This window comes from Radiomyces spectabilis (genome assembly GCF_025331425.1).
Source record: "Radiomyces spectabilis strain NRRL 2753 chromosome Unknown BYT42scaffold_7, whole genome shotgun sequence".
Lineage (NCBI taxonomy): Eukaryota > Fungi > Mucoromycota > Mucoromycetes > Mucorales > Radiomycetaceae > Radiomyces > Radiomyces spectabilis.
Window position 1 is genome coordinate 1,661,220 of NW_026251932.1, and position 23,923 is coordinate 1,685,142.

General features: G+C 42.9%; 8 protein-coding genes across 8 annotated transcripts; 4 read left to right on the forward strand and 4 right to left on the reverse strand.

Moving 5' to 3' along the window:
- Positions 1-404: 404 nt before the first annotated feature.
- BYT42DRAFT_614627 (AEX-3 domain-containing protein) lies at positions 405-4,585 on the reverse strand (the record flags this gene model as incomplete). Its single annotated transcript, XM_051571875.1, has 16 exons — positions 405-457; positions 525-591; positions 664-831; positions 891-1,153; positions 1,231-1,480; positions 1,548-1,604; positions 1,668-2,342; positions 2,405-2,473; positions 2,535-2,687; positions 2,747-2,806; positions 2,866-2,995; positions 3,057-3,430; positions 3,514-3,636; positions 3,720-3,788; positions 3,848-4,041; positions 4,114-4,585. 16 exons carry the CDS (start codon positions 4,583-4,585, stop codon positions 405-407), a joined length of 3,177 nt encoding a protein of 1,058 aa, XP_051423315.1.
- Positions 4,586-8,266: 3,681 nt separating this feature from the next.
- BYT42DRAFT_614629 (ribosomal protein S26e) lies at positions 8,267-8,755 on the forward strand (the record flags this gene model as incomplete). Its single annotated transcript, XM_051571876.1, has 3 exons — positions 8,267-8,272; positions 8,324-8,635; positions 8,738-8,755. 3 exons carry the CDS (start codon positions 8,267-8,269, stop codon positions 8,753-8,755), a joined length of 336 nt encoding a protein of 111 aa, XP_051423316.1.
- A 361-nt stretch (positions 8,756-9,116) lies between these two features.
- Positions 9,117-11,152, forward strand: BYT42DRAFT_572409 (alpha-1,3/1,6-mannosyltransferase ALG2). The gene is made up of 7 exons (XM_051568606.1): positions 9,117-9,388; positions 9,450-9,566; positions 9,635-9,831; positions 9,910-10,015; positions 10,071-10,236; positions 10,299-10,438; positions 10,505-11,152. The coding sequence occupies exons 1-7, from the start codon at positions 9,322-9,324 to the stop codon at positions 11,095-11,097; spliced, it is 1,386 nt and encodes a 461-aa protein (XP_051423317.1). The 5' UTR covers positions 9,117-9,321; the 3' UTR covers positions 11,098-11,152.
- Positions 11,153-11,232: 80 nt separating this feature from the next.
- Positions 11,233-12,780, reverse strand: BYT42DRAFT_546592 (Septin-domain-containing protein; the record flags this gene model as incomplete). Its single annotated transcript, XM_051565894.1, has 5 exons — positions 11,233-11,470; positions 11,550-11,893; positions 11,968-12,302; positions 12,378-12,512; positions 12,630-12,780. The coding sequence occupies 5 exons, from the start codon at positions 12,778-12,780 to the stop codon at positions 11,233-11,235; spliced, it is 1,203 nt and encodes a 400-aa protein (XP_051423318.1).
- A 446-nt stretch (positions 12,781-13,226) lies between these two features.
- On the reverse strand, positions 13,227-14,950 carry BYT42DRAFT_645524 (camp-dependent protein kinase regulatory subunit). The gene is made up of 3 exons (XM_051572654.1): positions 14,657-14,950; positions 13,724-14,581; positions 13,227-13,648 (listed from the first exon to the last, which is right to left on the reverse strand). The coding sequence occupies exons 1-3, from the start codon at positions 14,841-14,843 to the stop codon at positions 13,455-13,457; spliced, it is 1,239 nt and encodes a 412-aa protein (XP_051423319.1). The 5' UTR covers positions 14,844-14,950; the 3' UTR covers positions 13,227-13,454.
- Positions 14,951-15,765: 815 nt separating this feature from the next.
- On the forward strand, positions 15,766-19,619 carry BYT42DRAFT_496848 (uncharacterized protein; the record flags this gene model as incomplete). The annotated part of the gene is made up of 11 exons (XM_051564456.1): positions 15,766-16,349; positions 16,427-16,988; positions 17,086-17,246; positions 17,420-17,616; positions 17,679-17,965; positions 18,213-18,605; positions 18,668-18,862; positions 18,935-19,089; positions 19,161-19,258; positions 19,321-19,409; positions 19,476-19,619. The coding sequence occupies 11 exons, from the start codon at positions 15,766-15,768 to the stop codon at positions 19,617-19,619; spliced, it is 2,865 nt and encodes a 954-aa protein (XP_051423320.1).
- Positions 19,620-20,794: 1,175 nt separating this feature from the next.
- On the forward strand, positions 20,795-23,187 carry BYT42DRAFT_364398 (SAC3/GANP/Nin1/mts3/eIF-3 p25 family-domain-containing protein). Its single transcript, XM_051563241.1, has 10 exons — positions 20,795-20,899; positions 21,005-21,161; positions 21,240-21,380; positions 21,436-21,465; positions 21,524-21,674; positions 21,731-21,814; positions 21,902-22,105; positions 22,182-22,311; positions 22,385-22,592; positions 22,659-23,187. The coding sequence occupies exons 2-10, from the start codon at positions 21,019-21,021 to the stop codon at positions 22,858-22,860; spliced, it is 1,293 nt and encodes a 430-aa protein (XP_051423321.1). The 5' UTR covers positions 20,795-20,899; positions 21,005-21,018; the 3' UTR covers positions 22,861-23,187.
- On the reverse strand, positions 22,993-23,867 carry BYT42DRAFT_496811 (uncharacterized protein; the record flags this gene model as incomplete). The annotated part of the gene is made up of 3 exons (XM_051564450.1): positions 22,993-23,182; positions 23,254-23,629; positions 23,687-23,867. 3 exons carry the CDS (start codon positions 23,865-23,867, stop codon positions 22,993-22,995), a joined length of 747 nt encoding a protein of 248 aa, XP_051423322.1.
- Positions 23,868-23,923: the final 56 nt, after the last annotated feature.

Below are 23,923 nucleotides of genomic sequence, written 5' to 3' on the forward strand. Positions count from 1 at the left end.
CATTGTATACAATAACGTGATCTAGATATTTTCGTATGTTTAAAAAGATTACATAGGCTATCTTATTTATATAACAAAAAGGATTTGATAGTATATATAAAGAAAAACAGAGGTACAATGGCACCAACTGACAAGGAATAGCGTCGTCAGATGGTTTGTTGTCCCTTTGTGAAAGTTGAACCAATAGATAAAAAAAAGACAGGAGAGATAATGAAGACAATAGCGACTGCAGTGTTTTCAGCGGGATATAATGTGCTTGTATAAATCCTTTTTGTCTTTCTATTAGTCAGGGTTTTAGGGGGGCGCCAACAGGAAGGATCAACAGGGTCCCGGTTTTTTTTTCTTCGTATTGGACAAGCGTCCCTGGGGTGGGTTGCGCAGATACGCAGACGGTGGACGGTTTCCTAGTTATGAGATCCCGTATTGGAAAAGTCTAGATCAATGGGGAATCGATCATCTATTCGATGCATATTGGTCAGTACACGTTCATTTCTCTCCAATGACTGATGTTTTGTAAGTCTTACATTTGGGTCCTGGAACTGGATCGGGTGAATTGGCCCATATAATTTGGGAAGCACGATAGGATGCATCCTGTTATAGATAAATAAATGAATAACCTGTCGTAGAGACCGATCACCGCCAATGCACTCTTTTTTTTTTTACCTTTAGAAACGGGGTATCTTCTTTTACGAATTTTAGCTTTGAACGGTTCAATTTAAGTTTGATAAATTCATCAAAAATGAGCACTTCTGGATCCTGATCGGATTTGCTGAGTCGGTCCATGATAAACTGGGTAAACATCTGCGATGAAGTCAAATGGGCTAAATACGTCTGTATCGATGGCGTAAGTGATACTATCAATAGGAAAATGTCATTTTTTGATCGATTACCCTGATGTCTTTGTCGGATTGCTTCAGGAATTTTTCTTTTGAAAAGACTAGAGGAGACCTCTTCTTTGGGTTGCCGTCTTGCATATCAAATGCCATCCCATTACGTTCTGCAGAAGTAGACACAAAACCTGCTCTGTAATGGCACAGTAATGACGCAAACATGCGTAAAAAGGCGTGTTGAATGTTCTCTTCGTCAAAACAACTTGGTAGACACGGATGAAGGATTTGATTCATACAGGTATCGTGTGTCACCAGGTGGCATTCTGACGAGAAAAAAGATATTACAAAAACCAACAACTTTAGTGTGAGTCAAGAAAAGTGAGTCGGTTGTTATTGGTACCTTGACAGCACACAAAAGTCAAGTGTCGTTGATTCTGGTCATTCTGTTGCACCGATTGACCGCAAAGGCACCGATACCCTTGAAGTTGCCACAGGTCTTGTGGTGCAACTTCCACCATCGGATGGCCTTCTATATACCACATTTTCTGCATCGTTGTCGGCGTTTGGCTATTGTTGCCGGTTCCAGAATGGGTGATCGGAGGGACAGAATTCACCGCTCCAAAATCGGGAGCACGCACAGTTTCCCCTGGCTAGGCAAAAAATGGGTCATCATGTGCCAACTGCTGCTGTCACTTTATGGAGACCCACCCTACTTACTTGGAACGCCATTTGCGGCCTCGACATCAGCCCAGATAACTTTCGAATACTGTTTGTCTGTGTATGGAAGTGTTATACAATGACTTCGCTTTCTCTAAAATCTTTTTCTGCTCAGCTTACCTGTGATGATCGACGACTGTCTTTTGAAGATACGGTCATTTCTTGCGACCGTGCTCTATTCAGTTCATCTGCGTTGCCAGCTGAATGTCTATAGGAGGATGGCTGCGTCTTAAAAGGAGATCCCGACGAAGGGGTCGTTTTCGGGTGAAGAGAAAAGGACCAGTGGTCGGAACGAGGTAGTTGCTGGTTAGATCGGGCTGCGGCGAACGACGACGACGATGAAGCATGCGTATTTGATGAAACCGATGTCGTAGAAGCTAATTTAGCATTGGAAGGGTGTTGCGGCATCACTGGGGTTGGAATATCTGGGGCGAACGAGATATCGGAATCATTGGAGCTCCGTATGCTTTCATTCGCGGACCAGAAGCCAGATAATGGCCTTGAGAGAACTGAGGCTGGATTGGACCAGATCGAATGGTTGGCTGAACTCTCTGATTTGCGAGGTAAACTCGTGGACAATTCTTGAGCTTTCGACCGATGGCAATTCAGCATCATTCGGCCTTTGGGGAAAGCTTCCTTGATGGTAAGTGGTACACCATAAGGTACTTTGGATCGAGTGTGGAGTGGCGCGTATTGTTCCAAAGACAGCTGTAATTTCCGTCGTTGACGATCAGGTAATCGCATACCTGGATGGTACTGATGCATGGTATTGCTGTCGAGATTCACAATGCAAACCTTGCAATCAGATATAGAGTTTAGTATTTCGGTAAACCAAGTATTCTTCACTGATAACTCACATCATCTGGTGCATTATCCGCAAGATCTTCAATTTGGCCCTGAAAACCAATGAGAAACGGGACAGGTACCTAAAAAAGATAACAATTCAAAACGACTGATACAACAACCATTTCGCGTCGCATTGAGTACCTGGAGACACGCCAGCAACTTTTCTGGTAAAACAGGTATAAAGACGAATTGCCAGTAGAAAGGGAATAACAGATAGCGAAAGGACTCGCAAGCGACCGAAAGCATACCGGGATGATTCGATAAAAATAATACCTTGCCTTCCGACAATAAAGTCTGCCTCACTGTCATCAATACTACATATTATCAAGCCTCCCGATCAATGAATTGATTACCTCGAGCACTGCCAGGATTAAGTGAGATGATAAAGCACGGAATAATGGAAACAACGAAAACTATAAAAATTGATGAGTATCTTGCACCATTTTGGAGGACAGACCGAAAGCAGATGTACATTTTTCAGTATTGGAACTTCGTTAATGGAAGGCCGCGAAAAGAATAAAGACCGTTGGCTAATACTTAGGCTGATCTCAAAGCGTCCTGGTGGTGGTAACGGTACTTCCCGGATGATATTGTATACAGCACTGGGCAAAAGGCTAAGGTGAGATTGAGAGAAAACCATTTTGCGTAGGCTCGGCTCTTTACCTCTGAATATTCAGATGATCGCCCTTTGCTTTACGTCCTTGTACGCCCACGATGGAGTCCAACATGATACGAAGCCAATCACCAAACAAATCATGCCATGGCATTCGACTGACCAAGCCAATTGCTTTGGGTACCCAAATACAGTCCGAAGTACATACAGCCATTTTCACCGGCTCCAGAAGCTCCGTATAAAGAGTCACATTTTCCTGACATGTGCGTAACTGCTCTTCCAGATCCCGTTTTCGCTCTGTAATATCTGGCGTGCTGGTCATTGTGTTTAGGGATACTAATTCTGCGCCGTAATGGTCCACTTGGGCTTGTTCGGTTTGAATGCGTTCCTGCAAGTGACGCGCATACTCTACCGTACTCTGATCCTACAAAAAAAAAAAAAGCCAAAAAACCATCACCACGATTAATCCAACGTAAGCTGTGCTGTTGCCCATCACCCTGATATTACCATATGGGCATGGATCCATTGCTGCAATGCCTTGTTAACAGAATCTCTCAAACGGTGTGCTAATTTTTCGTAAAATACAATACACGTCCCATAAATGGTATCGCCATTTTCGTCGGTCATTGCCTACTCGGGCATTTTAGTTCTTTATAAAACTCTATTCCATGAAACCCGATCCGTGCAATAAAAAAATGCCCAGAAAAACTTACAAAAGAATGAAGTTGCTCTACAGGAGCATGTGTTCCGTATCGCAACGAAATATCGCGCGGGAAACAAAACTATGAGGATTGCATGAATTGAAATGAAGAGGGGTATGCAAAAAATAGACTTGTGTTACCATCGCAATGTAAGAGGGAAATGCTTCGGACTTTGAGTGGTCGGTACGCGGGTAACGCAACAACACAGTGGGTATGTATTTAATGTCGAGCAGATTCGGTTGCATCGATCGGTCCGAATTGAATAATGCTTGCTGCAAGGTTTCTTCGGATGACTCGAGTATGCGGCCTAGGTCTTCTGACGGTGGCTCACTGTCTGCACAAGAAAAATGGGAAAACGATGGTTAGCAGTGAGCGGTTTCAGCTGTCACTCCTCTCAGGGACTCACATGCAGCACGGTAATCTGGCACGCTGCTCCAAGCCTTGGAAGGTTTGATGGATAGTTTTCTTCTGACGGTAGGTTCCGAGTCAAGGCGTGGCATGGCAGCTGTAACTGATCGTTTTCTGTTGGTTTTGCCATTCAGAGGTTCGTGAACAGCAATGACGTTATCACGGGCTGAATCTCGTTCCTTGTCAAAGATATCGATAATAGACTGGACATGGTCCAATACTTCGGCTAATGAGTCCTTGGAAGATGACTGAGGTAGCAATTTTCCTGTAGTTCTATTGTTGACCGGTTCAGGAGCCTCATTGCTCGTGACAGCGACGGCTTGACGTTGCTGATCATAGTAATATTCGTCTGCGCTGGTGATCTGCCCCCGTTTCACCGCATCATAGGTTGCCAGAAGATGGTTGTCATGCAATCCACATACAAAAAAGTAGTCGGCTAAGCGTGATGTGGAAAGAAGATTGGTCGCCATGGCCAAGATCCGATTATGCCTTTTTTTTTTGCCTCTTCGTTTTGTAATTGTTATGCGGCTGATCAAATGATGGCAAAATTGGAGGGATCAAAAATCCCGAAGCTAGTTTCCGAATTTGGTTAATGAACCGATTCAGGATGATGGAATGGCCAACAGCTGGGGTGTGAGACGACACATACATACTCACCGATCCCCAAGTCATTGATATTAATACTCTTAGGTCTTCAGTCACTAAGCGATAATATACGTGCGAATACGCAGATACAATCATGAAGTGTTATTAATCTCTTTTCACCCCACCTTGTTAAATCATTGAACCGGACCATACCAGAAAAGGCGTTTGTAGTCACAAGAGTTTCAGTGACCAGCATATAAGGATTTCTACGGTTATTGTTGGAGCTTGCTCTTGACACGTCTGAATAAAAAAATTAAGCGGTAGAGAATAGGTAGACTAACAGCCTTGAGTTTTTTCCTTTCCTTTTCGCGCTCCGTCTTGGAGCTTTGTTCTTCGAGGTATGACGCTTGGTTGTCGTTGGATGGCTGCAAAAGGTCAATGGTGGGCAAAGCTTTTCTAAAAGGCTGTTGGTAAAAAAAGACGACGCCTATTTTTTATAGCAATGTCTAATTGGCTTTTTTGCCGTCTCCATATGTACTTCCAGTCCCTTCTAGTAGTTGAACTAATCGTATGGAAGCAAGTATCTTCAACCAACGCAGACTTTTGGATCCTGTGTTTCATGTGTGAGGGAAACGCATGATCAGATTGTTCGATAATCGAAAATGTTATTTCTTATCCACAGGAGGTTTTTGCAGCAGGTCCAAGAACAAACCTTTTGGGGGCCAATGTCCAACATAGAATCTATGCTGTGTTCCAAACCAACAGTAGCAGCACGGTGTGGAGCCGCGACCACTTGGCTCCCATCAACATTCGTGACATATTTAATCATATGCAACAAAACAAAATGAACGCGCATTCCCGTTTACAATGAAAATCCCGAAACGAACGAATGTGATTTTGAGTAAGAACAAGACATCTTTTGATTTTGGTGAGTGATTATTGATATATTTTTTGTTAAGAAAAGTTGATAAATTACATGGAGCCTATTAATCGCCTCTATCTCTTCTATCCTTTTCGTCCATTCCGGACTTGACTTGCTTGGCTTGTTCATCGAGAGGCGTATCCTCGGTTGCTAATCTTCCGATCTTTGATCTTTTGGCGGTTTCCTTGAACTTCTTTGTCACAGGGTTATGGTCCATACCCTCTGATAATGTTTCCGCCACCTTTTTGGTCTTTTGATGCGCGGGGCTTTCCTTGATTTTGTCGGTGGCATGACCGGGGGAAATCGTCTGATCTGGGTCACCGGCGCGAAGTCGTGCAGACAGTGTGTAAAACGAGTGACATTGACGGTCAAGGACCAAGTGGGCGCGTCTAGCAAGAATCTGAAGGCTGGTCATTTTTTATATTTTTTAGTAGAGGAATACGAGTAGATTGGGTCACTTTTGAGACATTCGTCTCTTTTTATTCCAATTTTTTTTTTTTTTTTTAATTTTCAGGCTTTCGAACAACCGCGCGAAAATGAGGTCATTCTGATTACTTTTTCCGCATGGGTTTTGTTTCTTTTGGCAAATGAAAGCTCGATTCCAGGAAAATGACTGAACCATTAGCAAATAACGCGTACATTATCGTATCTCTAAAGAAACTCGACCGGTTCGAAAAAATCTAAAGCAGCTCCCTGATCTGACATTGAATGTCATAAGGACCATTCCATCTTGCCCTACGACCCGAGAACGATAATGGCTATTTATTCCTTTTATTTCCTATGCGATATCCTTGAAGGATCTCATCATCAGTATATTTCCTAATGATGAAGTAAACTACTGATACTTATAGACTGTGGTTATTGAGTGTTATAGCAGCGCACTTTTGGTGATAGATTTCTGAAGAATGAGGCGATATAAAATATGGAACCCCAGTCTGCGAATAAGGGTACGCGAGTAAAGTTTTGTGAAATCACCAGGCAACTACAACGTCTCCAGTACCATCTAGATATTGAGATATATGTAAGCGTAAACAGGAAAATGTGAAATCACAGTGCCTGTCAGTCATCAGATCGGAGATCGGAGATCTCAAGCTAAAGCTGAGGATGACAAGTGGCCCCCGGCCCTGCCTCCACCCCTGTAAGCTGGAAAAATTGAGGCTTACAAAACATGCCCGAGTATGATCATTCCCCGCCGCCGCCGGCCAAATATCCCAACGATAACACGGTTTCCACTGCCCACTTTTACTTGCAATATGATAAACCCAATCCTTTATCCAAACATTCTTAAAAAAAAGTACAATAGCATGTACAACAGTTATTTGTAAAAGAGTATTTTTTTATTATAAAAGAAAACTAGCATGTTTCCACGTCGAAGACCTAGAAAACTGTAGAAGAGATTAGCATACTTAATCAACAAGAATGAAATTGAGATAAAAACAAAGATGGGAATTGAAGAATGTTTTCAGAATCGTCGGAACAAGGTTTGCTTTCATAGTTTTATCAAACTGAGCTGGGTTTAATAGCATATGTTGTTCATCATGTAAACAAGTAAAAGGGGGTGATAGAAAAAATAACAAGGATAATGAAATAAAAAACTTACCAAGACAGTTTGCAATGAATGAAAAAAAGAAGAGAAGCTTGGCGTGATAAAAGCCCTTTTTATAGTTTTTGCGATTTGGCGGTGAAAAAACATCTGTCACCGCGTTTTAACGCAGTCCACCGCAGCTTGGGTGGCTTCGACAAATTTTTTGACATCAGAACTTGGTTTCACTACTTCATTGAGAATCTCAACCCAAAAATTACAGATCAAGCAGAATATAAATTTTTTCCAGGCAATGATATATCGTTTTAATACGTGCAATAACATATTTCCCATGCAATGACTGTACATCCAAGATATCTTCATGTCGCATCACTTTAGCGTCCATGTTCTGTATCGTTGTTTGCAGAGATGACCCAATTTGAAGGATATCTACACTATGCTTTTCTTCTCCCGTTTCATTAGCTTAAAAGGTTCCGTTTTATTCCAAAAGAACATGCATCCCTGAGCATTTCTTTGCCCTATCAATTAAACAGAATCTATATTGTTCTACACTATTTAAGCTACCAGAAAAAGCGGTTTAACGTGTTGATTCCTTTTCCATCAAGCGGCAAATGAAGATGTCGACTTTTGTGAATGAAACGAAAACCAAGTAAATGCGATGCAAGTTGATAATTGATCGCTAGCAACCCAGCGCAGAGGGATTGAACTAAGACTATGATAAAAGTGTTGGCCTAATTGAACAGAAATTTTCAACTTTTAAAATACCGCAATGTGATTGGCCGACAATTTCCTGTGACGGTCCCGGCTCTACGAACGATACGTATCGTGTCTGGATCAGAAATGGTGGTACTTTCTCTCGGATTCTTCCATTAAACCAGTATGGTAGGTGCAACCCTATAGTGGAAGAATGTGTGGCAGCATCCGGTAGCTTTAAACGTATAAAAAAGGAATGACAGGATAGATGGATGGGATGGATGAATGCAAATGGATGGATGGATTAGACGGATAGATGGACCAAGTGCCTTCGGTCATTCCGAATTCATTATACATGGTCCATGGAGGGGCCATGGGGCGAAGAAATTTGCAAATGGGGAAATTGCAATGCCCGTACTCGCATTGGAATGAGACGACTGACGAAGAATTCGTCTTTTCATGTAGACCTGCAAGAGAAGAAATAACGGACGCAACAAGCACGGCCGTGGTCACAACAAGTTTGTTCGTTGCATCAACTGCTACCGTTGTGTGCCCAAGGACAAGGCTATCAAGCGTTTCACCATCCGCAACATGGTTGAAGCCGCTGCCGTCCGTGATTTGCAGGAAGCTTCCATCTACGAGGAATACGCCATTCCCAAGTTGTACGTGAAGTTGCACTACTGCGTCTCTTGCGCCATTCACGCCAGAGTTGTCCGCGTTCGTTCCGTTGTCAACCGTCGCAACCGCGCTCCCCCGCCACGCTTCCGCTTCCAAAAGGTACTTGTTCTCACTCAAAGGAAACAGCAAATGTTGATTGACCAATTGAAGAACTAATCATCGGATTCTTTTTTTTTTTTTTTTTGTCTATATTTTTTACAGGCTGCCAACAAGGCCTAAACTTTTTTCATTCCAATTTTTGGTCAGTCATTGAAACTCCAGTCTATAAAAGTTTGTCATACAACTTGCGTGGCATGTCTTTGCAGTGAAGTTTTTTCATTCGTTCAATATCTTTTTTGTTTGGGTTATGCGTGGTCGTTGCTCATAGTCTAGCCACCGTGCTGTGGACTGATATGTCGAGCTATTATTTTCACTTCAGTTCCTCGGTCCGTTCACCAATCGCACAATAAGCCTTTTGAAGATGATTGTCTGTGAACACCATTTTTACCGTTTGTCTAAAGATTAGGGTTTGCACCACCTTGTCATACAAAGAATTGAGGGGGGCTTCCAATTCTCTAAAGTACTGTTGTGTGAGGGTTGACTGGTGCTTAAAATTATTGCAAGAGCTATATGAGGTTATTTATGATACCCGTATTAGGCGCTTTCAGTAGTCTCTGAGCATGAACGTTGTCGATATTAGATTGCGAGTCCAAGCGTCATGATTCTCCTAGTGGCCAATCGGCCGTAGAAAATTCACAGTCTCCAAAGTGTGCGAGTCCCATTTTTCCTACAACGGCTCTCTTGCTATGCAACAAGAGGATATTGATCATCCCCCGCTCAGAGTAGCGTTTATCCACCCTGATCTCGGCATTGGTTAGCTTCTTTATTAAAGCTGAATAGAAAAACGAGTCCCTTTAACAAGCAATGACTATAGGTGGCGCCGAACGTCTTTTTGTCGATGCGGCTGTAGGCGTGCAATCGAGAGGCCATCAAGTCAAATTGTATACCAGTCATCATGATCCCAATCATTGTTTCGAAGAAACGCGGGATGGTACGTATTATTCAGATACTATGATATTCGCTCTTTATGTAGACCAAACTCTATATATATTTTTTCAGGCACATTCAGTGTTCAAGTGCTCGGCGACTGGATTCCTCGTAATTTATTCGGAAAATTTTATATATTTTGTGCCATTGCTCGTCAATTGGCGTTAACGATATCGCTATTACGTTCCAACAAGGACGAATTTGATATCTATTTTGTGGATCAGCTGAGCGCATGTATTCCTCTTCTTCGTTGGTTTAGCAATGGACGGGTAAGAAAAAATGCGTGGAAGTGATATCAACCTTTTCTCGGCCTGCTGATGATCGTGTCTCCGTCTTGTTTTTTTAAGGTGCTCTTTTACTGCCACTTTCCAGATAAACTTTTGGCAACACGTGGATCGCTTGCCAAATCGATCTATCGCTATCCCTTTGATAAGTTTGAGGAATGGACAACAGGCAAGTTTTGTGAATTGGCACTACGGGCAGCTGAATCTGACTGGTTCGACTACAGGTCTGGCAGATACCCTGGTGGTCAATAGTGAATTCACCGGACGTGTGTTCCGACGCTCTTTCCCAAGTATTCTCAAGAAACCTCGTGTGCTTTATCCACCCATCAACTTTAAAACCTATGATCGTCCAGTGGACATGAATGATCCGACCGTACAGATACTTCAATCGTAAGTTAAGCTGGTTCCTGGAATCCCTTGCTGGTTACTTATTGTGAATTATTATATATTAGATCCAAGCATACTCTTGTGTCGATCAATCGTTTCGAACGAAAGAAAAATGTGGAATTGGCATTAAGAGCTTTTGCAGCCTTGAAAACAGAGTGCATGGTGTCAGAGGAAACGTTCAATAACCATCGTCTTGTTCTTGCGGGTATTCATTTGTTTTTTCTTTACTGTGAAATGTGTTGATAAGGGTCCTAAATACCCCTTTCTTTAGGTGGCTATGATCGCCGTGTGACGGAAAACGTGGAATATTTACAAGAACTAGATCAACTTGCTTCTACATTTGGTCTCAAGACATTTACCATTCAACCCGGGACTTTAGAATCCCCGCCCAGTGATACGCAGGTGGTCTTTCTCTGTTCGTTCAACGACGCGCAGCGTAACTATTTATTATCGCAATCTCTGTTACTACTCTACACACCGTCGAATGAGCATTTCGGTATTACGCCAGTGGAAGGCATGTATGCCAAAGTTCCTGTCATTGCAGTCAATAACGGTGGTCCATTGGAAACGGTCAAACACGAAGACACTGGATTATTGCTCCCTCCGGATCCTCACGTATGGGCTGAAGGAATTCAGAAATTCGTTCAGGGCACCCTGGATGGACCGGCCATGGGTGCGCGTGGCCGGACCCATGTTCAGTCTAAATTTGGTTTGGAAGCATTTGCGGATCAATTAGAAGATATTTTGGAAGAGCTTATGAGCGGCGGACGCCCAACTCATTATCGTTATGATAATACCGAATATATCATGCGCATAGTAATGGCGGTAGTCATTTTCATCGCTTGGTATAAATATTGGTTCTAAGATTACTTGTTCTTAAAGTTGTTTTCAGAATCAAAAGATAACAATAAAGGAGGAAGAACAGGAAAGAAAAAAGATCAATTAACTAAAAAGAAGCATGTAATTAAAGGAATTAGGACGAAAATGCTAAGCAAAAGCTTATTTTCGAATGGATTTGACCGTGTCACGTTGATAATAGAAGCTGTCGATTTCATGTTGCAACTCTGTAACGCGACGACCTTGTTGTTCCAATTCGCTGTGAAGACGGTCTCGCTCACTTAGCAGACGTTGTTCCCACATACGGAATCTTGATTCTTCATTCTTCACTTGTTCCGTGAATCGCTTACGCAATGCATCCTCTTCTTCCTTGAATTTGGCGTTTTCGTTGGGTTGAGTTCTACTTGGATCATCAACAAAAACGGTAAATGGTGGGAATAAATATAAAAAAAAGGACACATCTTTTGACAATCAATTACCGTGGGTCACCAAACTTGCGCGTTTCCATTTGCGTCTGACGATAATTTTCGTAATGATTTTCTTCAGTGGTGGTGATCAAATCAAGCATGTGGGTGCGGATCAATAAACTTCTTAATTTTTTGAAATCGCAATGTTCATCGTTCTCGACTTCGGCCACACCCCATGAATATTCGCGACCTTTCACCTTGCGACCATCGGCTGTAAGCACGTCTTGAGTAGATCCAATCACGGCAAACGGCATGGCATTCATGATGTTGATGTTGCGTCTGGAAGTTGTCTCATCATCGCTTTCAATTGGACAAGAATAAACCTGGATATTCTGGGCTTGAATCACATCGCGAATCTGTATAAAATGCAAATTGGCCATGTTAATTAGCTTTTGCACAAAAGGGCAAGTCAAAAGCGCAACGTGCTTACATTTTGTTTGAACTTGGCGAGATTGGCGGGTGTCAATGTATCGGCTTTGGCAATGACAGGAATAAGGTTGACGCGTGAACCTAAGCGTTTCATGACTTCGATGTCCAAGGGTGTGAGTGTGTGACCGGTTGGCTTTATAAAGTACAGACATGCATGGACGCGCATATCAACTGCACCCTTGCGGCACGGTTGCTGTTCCTGGCGCATGTACTTCTCGTGCTGGTCATCCAAAAAATCCACAATGGGGATAGACGCATATCGATTGTTCACGTAATCGCCAAAACCAGGTGTATCAATGATGGTCAACTTTACTTTGAACATTTTCTCTTCAAGCTCTATTATTTTCGCACCCATCAGCCATATTGTCTCCATCAACGACCTCCGATTCTCTCTGGTTCCTGAATACCCACCTGCTTTGGTAATTTGAATCTGCACTGTTTTAGGTGGGTTTTTTGTCATATGGCGTTTGGCCAAAATCTTTGGCTCTTTGATGGTGGAAGTGAACAACGTGTTCACAAAAGTCGTCTTTCCCACACCAGATTCACCTATTTAATTCCAGTCAGAGAAAGAGTCAATCAAAAACAAAGGATGAAGGACCATTGGTCAATCACATAAAGAGAAGTGCAGAGCATTTGGATGAGGGATAATAAAAGGGTACTTACCACAAACCATCACGGTAAAATTGGCACCATTCTTTGCCACGATTTTGTGGCGTTGATTGGGAAGATTGGCAATACCAGTGCCTGTGGAAGTGATGGGAGCTGGTGGAGGTGGAGGGGCCACTTCATTAGGAGAAGGTGATACGCTCAACATGTTTGGATGTAATACGGAAAACAGTAAAAAAGAGAAAGTAAAAAGGTAAAAAGAAGGAAAAGCCGCGCGTCTGTGATTGCAGCTCATCGTCGACATTTTATAGGTTTTTTTATTTTATTTTATTTTATTTTCAATATGTAAATGATTAAAAAATTTTTTAGCCGTCGTTTTCAGGGTGATGCAATTATTATTCGGTAGATGCAAGAGACAGAAAAAAAAAACACAAATCAAACCAGAAGGTGATGTTGAGGAGAACGATTGTTTTGGGTTAAGAGATAAAAAAAAAAAAAAAAAAAAAAAGGGGAAAGGAGGAGAAAAAAAATAAACGATTTGATAAGAAGGAGATATAAAATACCCGAAAAGCGGAAAAGAGAACGAACGTAAAGTGACCGATATTTTGTTAGCGAACCCCTGGAAGGACATCCGTGCAACAACCCTGCATTTCTGAAAAAGAAGGAACTGTAAAACTTTATTTATCGGTCTGGAAGGATCAAGTCTAAACACAAAATTTGCATTTTTCCTTGTCGTCTTCTTTCTGTGTATCAATTGGGTGTAAAAATTCTGTGTATCTTTTAAAGGTCTTTGATAATTTGTGTAAAAAGAAAGTCTAAAAGGATATAAAAAGGAAACAGGTCGGGAGTGGAAACGCAGCAAAAGAATAAGCATGAAGATCATCATGCTGCGGAGAGTTGTTCTTGCTGCTGCTGCTGATTAATGATGGCATGGTAATTTTCAGAATTGCGTTTTAAAATGTCTAAAATAGGACCCAACAATCGCGTAAATGCCTTTTTACCCAAGGTCGCACATCTCAATCGACCGTGCGCGATTACCGTTGCAGCACGAGGACTATCATTCAACAACGCCAATTCTAATCAAGCACATGGAAACAGCGCCATTAGCCATGGATCACTCAATTTTTTTTTTGGATCCCAACCCCACTTACCACCAAAGTAAGAACCCCTTTCTAGATGATTCACTTTTTGCTGATCCTTGATAACCGATGCCTCGCCTGATTCAATGATATAGAACTGATCACCGATGTCTCCTTGCATTACCACGCTTTGCCCGTCTTCAAAGTAAACTGATTCCAATGCATCTGCAATTTTATGGCGCTCGTACGGTTCCAACGATTTCAGCAAGGGGACTTCTTCCAAGAACGCTTCGTACATTCGACGCTTGCGGGAGGTGTTCTCCATTAAAATGGTGCGGAATGTGACCCGATCCAAGGCCCACAGTACGCAATCGGAAGTAGCAATAATCGTTGCCGCACGAGGGGCATTATACATCAAAGCCAATTCACCGAAACTACCGCCCGCTTCGTAATTGGCCACTTTGATTCGTGGATCATCGCCTTTGGTAATAAAGCAGTCCAAGGTACCACTTTCCACCACGTAAAAATAATCGCCCACAGCACCCTGTTCAATCACGACTTCGTCCACGCATACTCTTTTCTCGGCCATAGCATTCACGACGTCCTGGTGTTGATCTTCATCTAAATTGCGAAACAAAAAATTGTTGCTAACTGATACACGGATTCGGTCACACTGGTCTTGTGCTTTTGGTATCACCGTTTTAATGTAGTCCTTTCCATTTGTCGGAGCCATCGACTCGGCGCTGACCGATGTCCGACGGTCTCGGTTGTAAGACGCAGGTGGACCCATCGATAATGGTGCGGTCGAAAAGTTGTCCCGTTCCTCATCATCGAAATCAGACTCTTCAATATCATTGTCATCACTGTCCATGAGATCGGCCGCATAAGTAGATGGTGCCTGGTTATCTACCAATGGGTGAAACTCCTGAGCTACGAGAGAAAAAAGAAAAGTCACTCATTCAGTTCTTTGTTCGTTGAGAGACAAATGAGAGAATACCGACTCACCATCGAAAAAAGTCGGACGTTGGTCGCGCATGGCGGTACGTTGTTCTTCCAATTTGCGATTAAAGAAATTGGCGCAATACTGCAAGATATCTTCGGGCTGGTCCCGACAATATTGGTTATGCAAGTCCGTGAGAAGCTGAGTATATTCGTCAGCATAAGCAACATTGTACTGATTGTCCAACGTCATCTTTTGAAAAAAGCGTGGGTGGGCAAAGAACGTCCCAGATGAACGACGAGAAAAAAGGCTTAAAAAGAGACAAAGAAAAAAGAAGGCGAAAAATTGCTCGGATGACCCGCGCCCCTCTTTCTTTTTTTTTTTTTTTTTTCCTTTTGTTGTCAAGCCAACTCGTGGCAAAGGTTAAATTTTACGTCATCAGTAAAATTTTATGATAATTTGATCTTTTTCATCATGTATGGCGGAAGAGACTCCAGTAAAAAAAAAAGGCACCTCCCGTAGCGTGTTCATGCAATGCTTCGCTGTGGGCACGGTTTGGATCGCCTCAAACGATATAAAACTCAACCAATAATTTCTTTAGGCCCCCCTTTTTTTTGGAGAATTGCCAGAGGCGGACACGATTTGCTATAGACATAAGTGAGGCCCTTCATTATGTGTACCTTAAAATAGTGCTGATTAGCATGGAAAACGCTGCCATCGTTGGTTTCTATTGCGAGTATGATATGTTCTGGAGATGATATCATCCATTGTCGGGTAGATCGATAAGAAAAGCAATTGCTTTATGTATAGGAAAAGGAATGCTTTTTCTTTTTTAAGCTTTCAAGAGTGATAAATGACTCCCTGACAGTTGTTTATAAATGTTTTATAAAAAATCATTGTTATTTAAGAATGATGGGAGCGCAAATTGTGTCAGGCCACAAGCTTTATGAATTTCCACTGGCAAAGTCTGTTTGAGACCGATTCGTGAACTCCGCAATTTTCCATCACATCATCCTTGCCTTCTGTTTTTGCTCATTTCGAGCTTTCTCCGCCCAACGCATTTTTCATGGATATCCATTCTACTTTGGCAGCAAGTTCGCCTCCCCAACTGCCCCCTCGGGAGAACCCTGCTTTATCTCCTTCCGCCTCCACAAAGCCGACAATATCCTCCCCCATGGTAGTTTTTAGTCCTTCTGCATTGCTTCAATGGGCGCAGCAAGTCCAACAGGAGCCACCCCATTCACACATTTTCCGCATATTGCCCTCCTCACCCACATCGGATTCAACAGCTACTCCTTCTCCGCAGTCGAACGATCAACCAAATGATAAAGAAAACCAGCTTCCACCCAGTGTCCAGTTTACTTTATCTGTCAACGCCATTTGCCAAACCTGTCACGCACAACTGTCGCTTCACATCGATCAACCCAATCATGTCTGTACAGCTGACGGTTATCCAACCCATCATTTCCATACAAAGACACAGTCTGAATTCTCTTGCTGTGGTTGTGGATTCACTGTTCACTTGGTCGCCCGCGACCCGATCCTTCCCATTCATCTGTTGCAGTCCCTTGCCGATAATCGATCCATTGCAAGAACTTATGCAGACAGCATAGCCAAACCAGACGAGCCGAAGCCCACCTTGGTGTCTACGATATCCACCCTTATTAGCTACGTTAACGATCTCCTAAAGGATGTTCGACGAAATATCAATACAAAAAACCCTCACTTCATGGCTCGCATTGGCCTTGATGCCGTCAGGTAAATTTGCATATTTCTCTTTTATTCAACTGTATTCATTATACCTTCCAACTCCCTCTTAACATGGCTTATTCTAGTCAGGCAATATTTGAAACCATAGGATTTAGGCTCCAAGGCGAACAGTTTATTATACCGGACGACAAAACGCTATTGTCCGACCATCACCGGTTATCGCTGATTCGAAACGAATTGTTGATATGCTTGTACGAATTACAACAACATGTCGGTTCCGCCAATGTTCCCTTTTCAGCGATATTATCCGAGATCTATCCGGCAAATGACATCCTAGGCGATATGCTAGGTGTTACAGCCGACATTGAACAACAAGTCGCCAGAGACCCTTCTCTGGATAAAGACTATCATGCATTAGGGTTAACTGCCGGTGCCGTCGACGGATTCATCGTCTGGACCTATCGTCGCCTATGCCAAGAAGATCCAGCCCGCGCTCGTCAATATTTGCAAGCTCTTGCCGATATTGCACACGGTCGTTCATCCGAAGCGCTGTTAACCGAAGTCGCCATTGAGCGTAGTCGCGATCAGGTTACACCAAATGATGCGACGGACGCTTACAGTTACTTTGGCGTAAACAATCCTGAAGACGCAGATGACAAGTTTCTTATGGAAATGTTTCTGGAAAAGGTAAAAAAACAAAACAAAAAACAAAAACAAACTAGCATGGACACTATTGTATTTCGGAACAAGATGCTGATCTGTTCTCGGCAATGGTCGTACGTAGTACGAGAAGAATCCCGAAGCTCGACAAACGGCAGTTGAAAAATTACGTGTCCTTGCTACATGTCGAGGAAGTGTCTCTTTGTGGAACTTTTTAAAGGAACAACAGACTTCCGAAGCATCAGTGGTTGCACGTGTCAATCTTAACAAACGCAGTAAGTCACTGTAGTGGAATTAATGGATCCAACAGATATTGCGGACTTCATATTTTTAATCGTTATTTTTATTGTGTTAGGTGTCGATGAGGATGGCAAATTTGACACGTAAGTGGTCATCTCTAGCTGATGATTCGATTCTATGATTAACATTTGTTTTCCATTTCTTGTAATTGGTTCTAGTCCTGTGGGCCTCAACAACATCGGTAATACATGCTACCTTAACAGTGTGCTGCAATATTATTTCACATTGGTGCCATTCCGAGATACGGTGATCCACATGGATAATTACATCGAGGACGAAATCGATGAACATTGGCAATCCAAGAAGATCGGAGGGATCGAAGTGGATAAAAACGAAGTACAACGCGCCAAAAAATGTAGGCATCATGTAATCATCGTTTTATCAGCAAACTGGATGACTGATGAGAGAATGCAACAGTTGTCAATCTACTACGAAGCTTGTTCTTGGACATGAAAAATTCCACTCAAAAAGCGATTTCTCCGGCATACGACTTGGCTTATATGGCCTTACTGAATGAGAAGGAAGAGCCCGCCACAGCAGAGCCTGTTTCCCAAGCAGACAATGATCAAAGCGACTCCGTTGAAAAATCAGAAAATTCAAACTCGGATGCCGCAGCCTCCACAAACCCACCTCAGGATACCGAACCGGCAGAGAATGGTTCTACTGATGCCGGATCTGAGGAAACCAAAGGCAAGGAGCCAATGGTCGACTATGTCAAAGACGTTGCGTCAGAAGTCAATGACAATGAAAATACAGTTGCAACCGAAATGAGCGATCAAGAAATCTCTGATATGCCACCACCGTATGAAGCCGCCATTTCTGATGAAACAAGTGCTAAACCAGACGTACCGGAACCGATCGCACCGCGACAGGAGGCACCAGCCACCAAAGCACCCAGTGCAATCAACATGATGTTTGGAAAGCAACAGGATGTGACAGGTAAAAAACGAGCTTCAGAAAATTCGTCACAAGTGGAAAGTGGATGCTGATGATGGTCGTTATACAGAATGTATGGGTAATATCATGTATCTTGTCGAAGCTGCGCTGAAGCCGCTCGAGACACAAAATGGGGAGCAAGTCCGTGACATGGTTCGAGACTTATTCTATGGCAAGGCACGTCAAATTCTCTCCTATCAGGACAGTGAAACGTCCAAACTGGTGAGAAAGGTCCAGGAAGAGGAATTCTCGCATGTCATTGTGGATGCCGCCGAAGGCAAAGATCTTTACGACGGTTTGGATGAATACTTCTTTGCCGGTCAAGTCGAGAATTTCCGCGGAGGAAGTGAAGCTACGCGTGAGGTGACCGTCAGTTGTTTCCCTCCTGTATTGCAGATTCTGATCCAGGTAAAATCACAATAGCTGGTAGCAATATTGAAAAAAAAGCCAACCTCTTCTTGATCCATTAGCGAGTCCAATTTGATCGCGCTACATCCAATATCTACAAGTCCAATGCCTTTGTACAGTTTGACAAGGAAATCTACGTTGACAGGTACTGTGAAATCAATTTCGAGCAACTGGCCCAGCGACGGGCCGAAGTAGCTGCTTGGCGTAGGGAATTGCAGACTTGCGAAAAGATCGTTGAAGATTTTATCAAGAATCAGGTATATATATATCTGAAAACAAAATGAGATGCGCTATGTTGCAAACTAATATATGGAAATGTTCATACCTAGTCGTACCCTCTCCCCGTACCTGACATGCTGGAAGCGACCGCGAAAATTCTCGAGGATCTTTCGCCTGCTCTCCAGAACGAACTTGATAATCATCACCGTGCCTTTGAAGTTTTGAGATCCGAGATTCAGCGTGTCAAAGATACTATTGCAAGTAAGTGCAGGAGACTGTATCCGAATGTTGGCTGTTGCTTACCGAAAAATCTGGTTATCCTTTATTTTTAGATAGTAAACAAAGGATAGTCGAATTGAAAGACAAGATACGAAATCAGTATGATGATCTAAAGACACAAGCATATCGGCTTCACGCTGTATTTATTCATCAAGGTACGTACGATGACGGGATGAATGAGACTACAGATATCGGTATTGAACAGAAGTTGTCACAGGCCAAGCCAACTATGGCCATTATTGGATTTATATCTATGATCGATCACATGATCATTGGTGGAAGTACAATGATTCACAAATGGTGAAGGTAAGCATGATGATGTATCAGTCTATTCTTTGGATGACCCTGTGCTCACCATCCATTTTCCCTCAGGTACACGAGTCTGACATTTATCGGGACACATCCGGATCGACCGCCAACCCGTACTTGCTAGTATATGTGAAAGCAGAGAACGCTGATGCTTTGGTAGAAACAATTGCACAGCGGGATACTGAATCCACACCCGAAGCTCTATAAAGATAATCCATAATTTGATCTGTAACATTCTGCAAAACGAAATCTGCATACTATCACCCGCTCGCTTCCAATCTTTTTCGCCAAATACTTGGGAAAATACATCCCATGCTTTGCTATTGTATTCATGAGGAGGAGACTCTGAAGAATAGAATCAATTCAACAACCAAGCTTTTATAGACGCACTTGTGGCAAAAATGATCCCTTCTTTTTCCTGTCCACGTATGAGCCAATATGTCATGGGGTAGTATCACTCTATGTGCAGAACAACAAAGTATCTATATAAACCTGCCTCGTACTTGGTCAATAATCTACATTTGCTTTATTTTATTCATTGGGGTCAGCAAATCATCGACAAACAAATCACGTGCGCGGCAGGTCCCGGGTGGACTGCTTTTGCGAGCGAAAAAAGTGAATTATACGCTGTTGCGGCCCACGATCGAAAGCTCCTTATAGCAAGTCAAAACTGACTTTGACATAATATACACCGTGGCGCACTCTCAGGATAACACAGCACAGAATCAAGCTTGGTAAGAAATAAAGTCTATAAGTTTCCGAGTTCCTTGACCATCGTTGCTGAGCTTAATCTAGGTCTGATTCTTGGCAGCAGTATCAGCCTGCTGCGGGATCGGCGACTGCAGCTTATCCATACTATCAATATACACCTGAACAACAAGCTTATTATCAACAATACTACGCTGCATACAATACGCCCGCACCTGGAGCAACGGCGCCACCGGCTTCTGGTGCACCTGAAGTTTCGTCTACATCGGCTGTCGCTCCAAACGCTTCGACCTATCAGTATGATTACAGTTATGCATATCCTGGAGCGGATCCATCCGGTCAAGCATATGCTCAATATTACTCGCAAACTTCGTACCCACAATATTCGGCATCGTACCCATCATCTTATCCATCATATCCACCGGCGACTTCTGCTGCACCTCCCACATCTTATTCCTCGTATCCCTCGCATCAGAGTCATTCATATCCTGGATATCACTACCCACCGGAATCGGCAAGGTCCGTCATCGTGCATCCTGGATCTAGCCCTTTTGGTAGCAATGGCTCATTTGTTTTCAATGTTTCTAGACCACCTCCTCCTCCTCCGCCTCCAGCAGCTACGTATCCCACTCCCACTCCCATTCCTGCCTCTGCTCCTACAACATCCACACCTTCCTATCAGGCTGCTGCAGTGCCCCAAATTACCGCAAGTAATGTAAGTCAAACAGTTAAACCCGTGCCTGTACCAACTGCTCCTGCCCCTGCCCAGGAAGCCAAACGTAAGTGGCCGAGAACAAACGATGAATCCTACTGCTGTGGTATGCTCAAGTCATTGATGGGTTTTTTTTTTTTTTTTTTTTTTTTTTTTTTTTTTTTTTGTTCAGCTCAACCCAAGAAAATGATGATGATGAAGAGAGCAGCCGATAATGCAGCAGCGGCAGAGGCCCTTCCTTCCAAACGGGAGAAACGCGCACCGGCACCACCGGCCAATAAGCAAGCGGACGCCCATTTGTCGGCGAATGCGTGGCCGCCGTCGTTGCAGTAAGTGACTCCATCGCTTTGTACTTTTCCATGTCGTTATCAGTCTCTGAGACACCATTTTTGCTGTTTTCTTGATAGACAATATGTCGAGGACGCATATAATAACTGCGATAAAGACAAGTTTGATCAGGTAGAGGTTGAACTACGTGACCTCATTATCGAAAAGCATAGGGCAGGCGAGTTAATGACCACCAATTGGAGCGAAATGGATTTGCCAAGGTAAGTAGGTGATTTATGGAGCCTTTTGACAGCCATCTTAATCGCTGTTTTCTAGCGCATGTAAAAAGAGACCATCGAAAAAAGTGTAAGTGAAGCAATGGGAAAAACATTTTACTACACTTTTTTATTCACACAATGTTTAGTAAGAAAGACCGTACACCCACTTTTTCGCCAGCGCCTACACTGGAAGAGCAAGAAAAACGTATGAATCGATTGAAACGGTTCCAGAATCAAGCACTTCCTCGAAGAGAGCCGACACCTGTAAGCTCGCCTTTCCCAAGCGGTGCTCATGTGGTAAGTCTGTGGACAAGAGTGGAAAAAACAGAGAACACACTCAGCTTACTTTTCAGCTGCAGGATGTTACCAACTGGGACAAGCATACCATCGTTGGCACATGCACCGACTTGGAAAAACATTATCTGAGGTTAACGTCGGTAAGTGATGAATTGGCAGTGATTAATCAGTGATGCAGTTACTTACCCCCCCCCCAAAAAAAAAAAAAAAAAAAAAAAAAAAAACAGGCGCCGGATCCGTCGACAGTACGTCCTCTTCCCATTCTAAAACAGACGCTCTCACTCTTGCAAACAAAATGGTCAAGCGAACAAAACTACACTTACATCTGTGATCAATTTAAATCTCTAAGACAGGATCTAACCGTTCAACGGATAAGGAACGAATTCACGGTCAAAGTATACGAAATTCATGCTCGGATTGCCTTGGAAAAGGTAAACATCACTGGTCCCCTGGGAAAGCAATGGAGAGAGAGGACTTACTCTGTCCGTTTTTGGGACGTTCCACTAGGGCGATCTTGGTGAGTATAACCAATGTCAGACACAACTTAAACAGCTTTACAAGCTTAACATCCCGGGGAACGTCGATGAATTTACGGCGTATCGCATCCTTTACTTTTTGCATACACAAAACTGGGCAGGTAAAAATCAGCCATCGGTACGATCCAAGCTTTTAAATATGGTTTTCTCAATGTTGGATGTCTTTTTCCTTAGATATCAATTCCATCATGGCTGAATTATCGCCCGAGCAGAAGCAAGCTGAATCCGTCAAGCATGCCCTCAAGGTGCGACGAGCACTGGCGACGTCGAATTTTCATCAGTTTTTCCTTCTCTATTTAAACGCACCCAATATGGGCGGTTACGTAATGGACAATTTTATAGAACGAGAGCGCGTCAAGGCACTGATGGTCTTGTGCAAAGGGTATACCATTTTCAAAGTTTGGAAGGGACTAGTAAGATGAATCGCTCATCGCTTTTTTTTTTATAGTTGTCGCCCAAATCTGTCTTTGGAATTCGTTCAGCAGGAACTGGCATTCGATACTCGGGAAGACTTGACAAAATTTTTGAAGCATCAGAGCATGCAGGATACCCTGACAGACACAGGCATGTTGTCGACTAAAGAAGGATTCCAAAGGCTCAATGAAAGCATAAAAAAATACAAAAAGATCGATATCAAAGGCCAATTATAGCGTTGGAAATTTTTTTCAATCGATATACTGGCTTTCCCCTTTTTTTATTGCGGATTCAAGGTTAATGCAATCTATTTATTCTTTTTTTGGATTTGAATGGATGTTTCCCTAGCATGTAAATAAAAAAATATTTTAGAGTGGCACAATCGCCAGTGGATTATCGATAGAATAATTGTTCAGAATAAAATCAGCCCACAAGAGGGCATCGACGGTAAAAATGTGTGCGGGAAAGATGTCGGGACATTCTTCCGTCAAGGCAGGAAATAAGGATGCATGCAGTTCTTGCATTTCCATTTGCGATTCTTCATCATGAAATTGTTCACTGCAAAAAAAAAAAAAAGATCATTATTGATTAGTGCCACCAAAAACCAGGATAGTTCAGACCAAAATTACCTTGAAGTGGTCAAGTCAAAGAAAAACTTCCATCGGCTGTGATGGTTGGCTCGTTCGCGAATCAAAGCAAGCATAAAAAGCACATCCTCGTTCTCTTCCGCATCATCAATCACTTGGGTAACAGCGTCTTTGAAAGCCTTGTCTTTGTCCAGCATCTGTTTCAACGTGATCACAACGTTGTCCAATGTGATCAAGGAATTGGTTTCAGACGATCCTTCCTCAAGGACCGCTTGGCAGTAGGTTGGGTTCAAAATAGAGATAAATGGAGCCTTTTCCGGGTGAATATTATTATTCAGCGCGTGCATCATGCGGTGAATAGTTCTCTGTTTCATGTTTTCGATGGCACTGAGCGTGTAATTCAAGATATCTTCTTGACCTAATTGCAACGATGGTCAATAGCCAGAATAGATGTAAAACAAGTGCAGGCTCTTACCATCACGGTACATCAATGCAAACTTTTGCCACCATGTTGCATTTTGGCGATCCAGAGCCACTGATTTGATGGCTTGAAGTCGGCTTTGAAGAAGAGCTCGCGTCGTAGACAGCATGGCAAGTTCATTGCGGAAGCCGACAAACGATAAAAGTTGGGAATCGTTACACGAAGAGTAGTACATTAGCTCCATTGGATTCATCATGAGCACGCGCATAAGCTTGAAGAATTCGTCAGGGA

Coding starts and splice junctions, on each gene's coding strand:
- BYT42DRAFT_572409 (XM_051568606.1), top strand. CDS start 9,322: ATGCAACAAGAGGATATTGATCATCCCCCGCTCAGAGTAGCGTTTATC. Junction 9,832..9,909: donor GTTGGTTTAGCAATGGACGG/GTAAGAAAAAAT, acceptor TGTTTTTTTAAG/GTGCTCTTTTACTGCCACTT. Junction 10,237..10,298: donor ACCGTACAGATACTTCAATC/GTAAGTTAAGCT, acceptor ATTATATATTAG/ATCCAAGCATACTCTTGTGT.
- BYT42DRAFT_645524 (XM_051572654.1), bottom strand. CDS start 14,843: ATGACGTTGGACAATCAGTACAATGTTGCTTATGCTGACGAATATACT. Junction 14,582..14,656: donor ACGTCCGACTTTTTTCGATG/GTGAGTCGGTAT, acceptor TTTCTCTCGTAG/CTCAGGAGTTTCACCCATTG. Junction 13,649..13,723: donor AAGGGGTTCTTACTTTGGTG/GTAAGTGGGGTT, acceptor GTGCTTGATTAG/AATTGGCGTTGTTGAATGAT.
- BYT42DRAFT_364398 (XM_051563241.1), top strand. CDS start 21,019: ATGATGATGATGAAGAGAGCAGCCGATAATGCAGCAGCGGCAGAGGCC. Junction 21,675..21,730: donor TCCCAAGCGGTGCTCATGTG/GTAAGTCTGTGG, acceptor CTTACTTTTCAG/CTGCAGGATGTTACCAACTG. Junction 22,312..22,384: donor GCATACACAAAACTGGGCAG/GTAAAAATCAGC, acceptor CTTTTTCCTTAG/ATATCAATTCCATCATGGCT.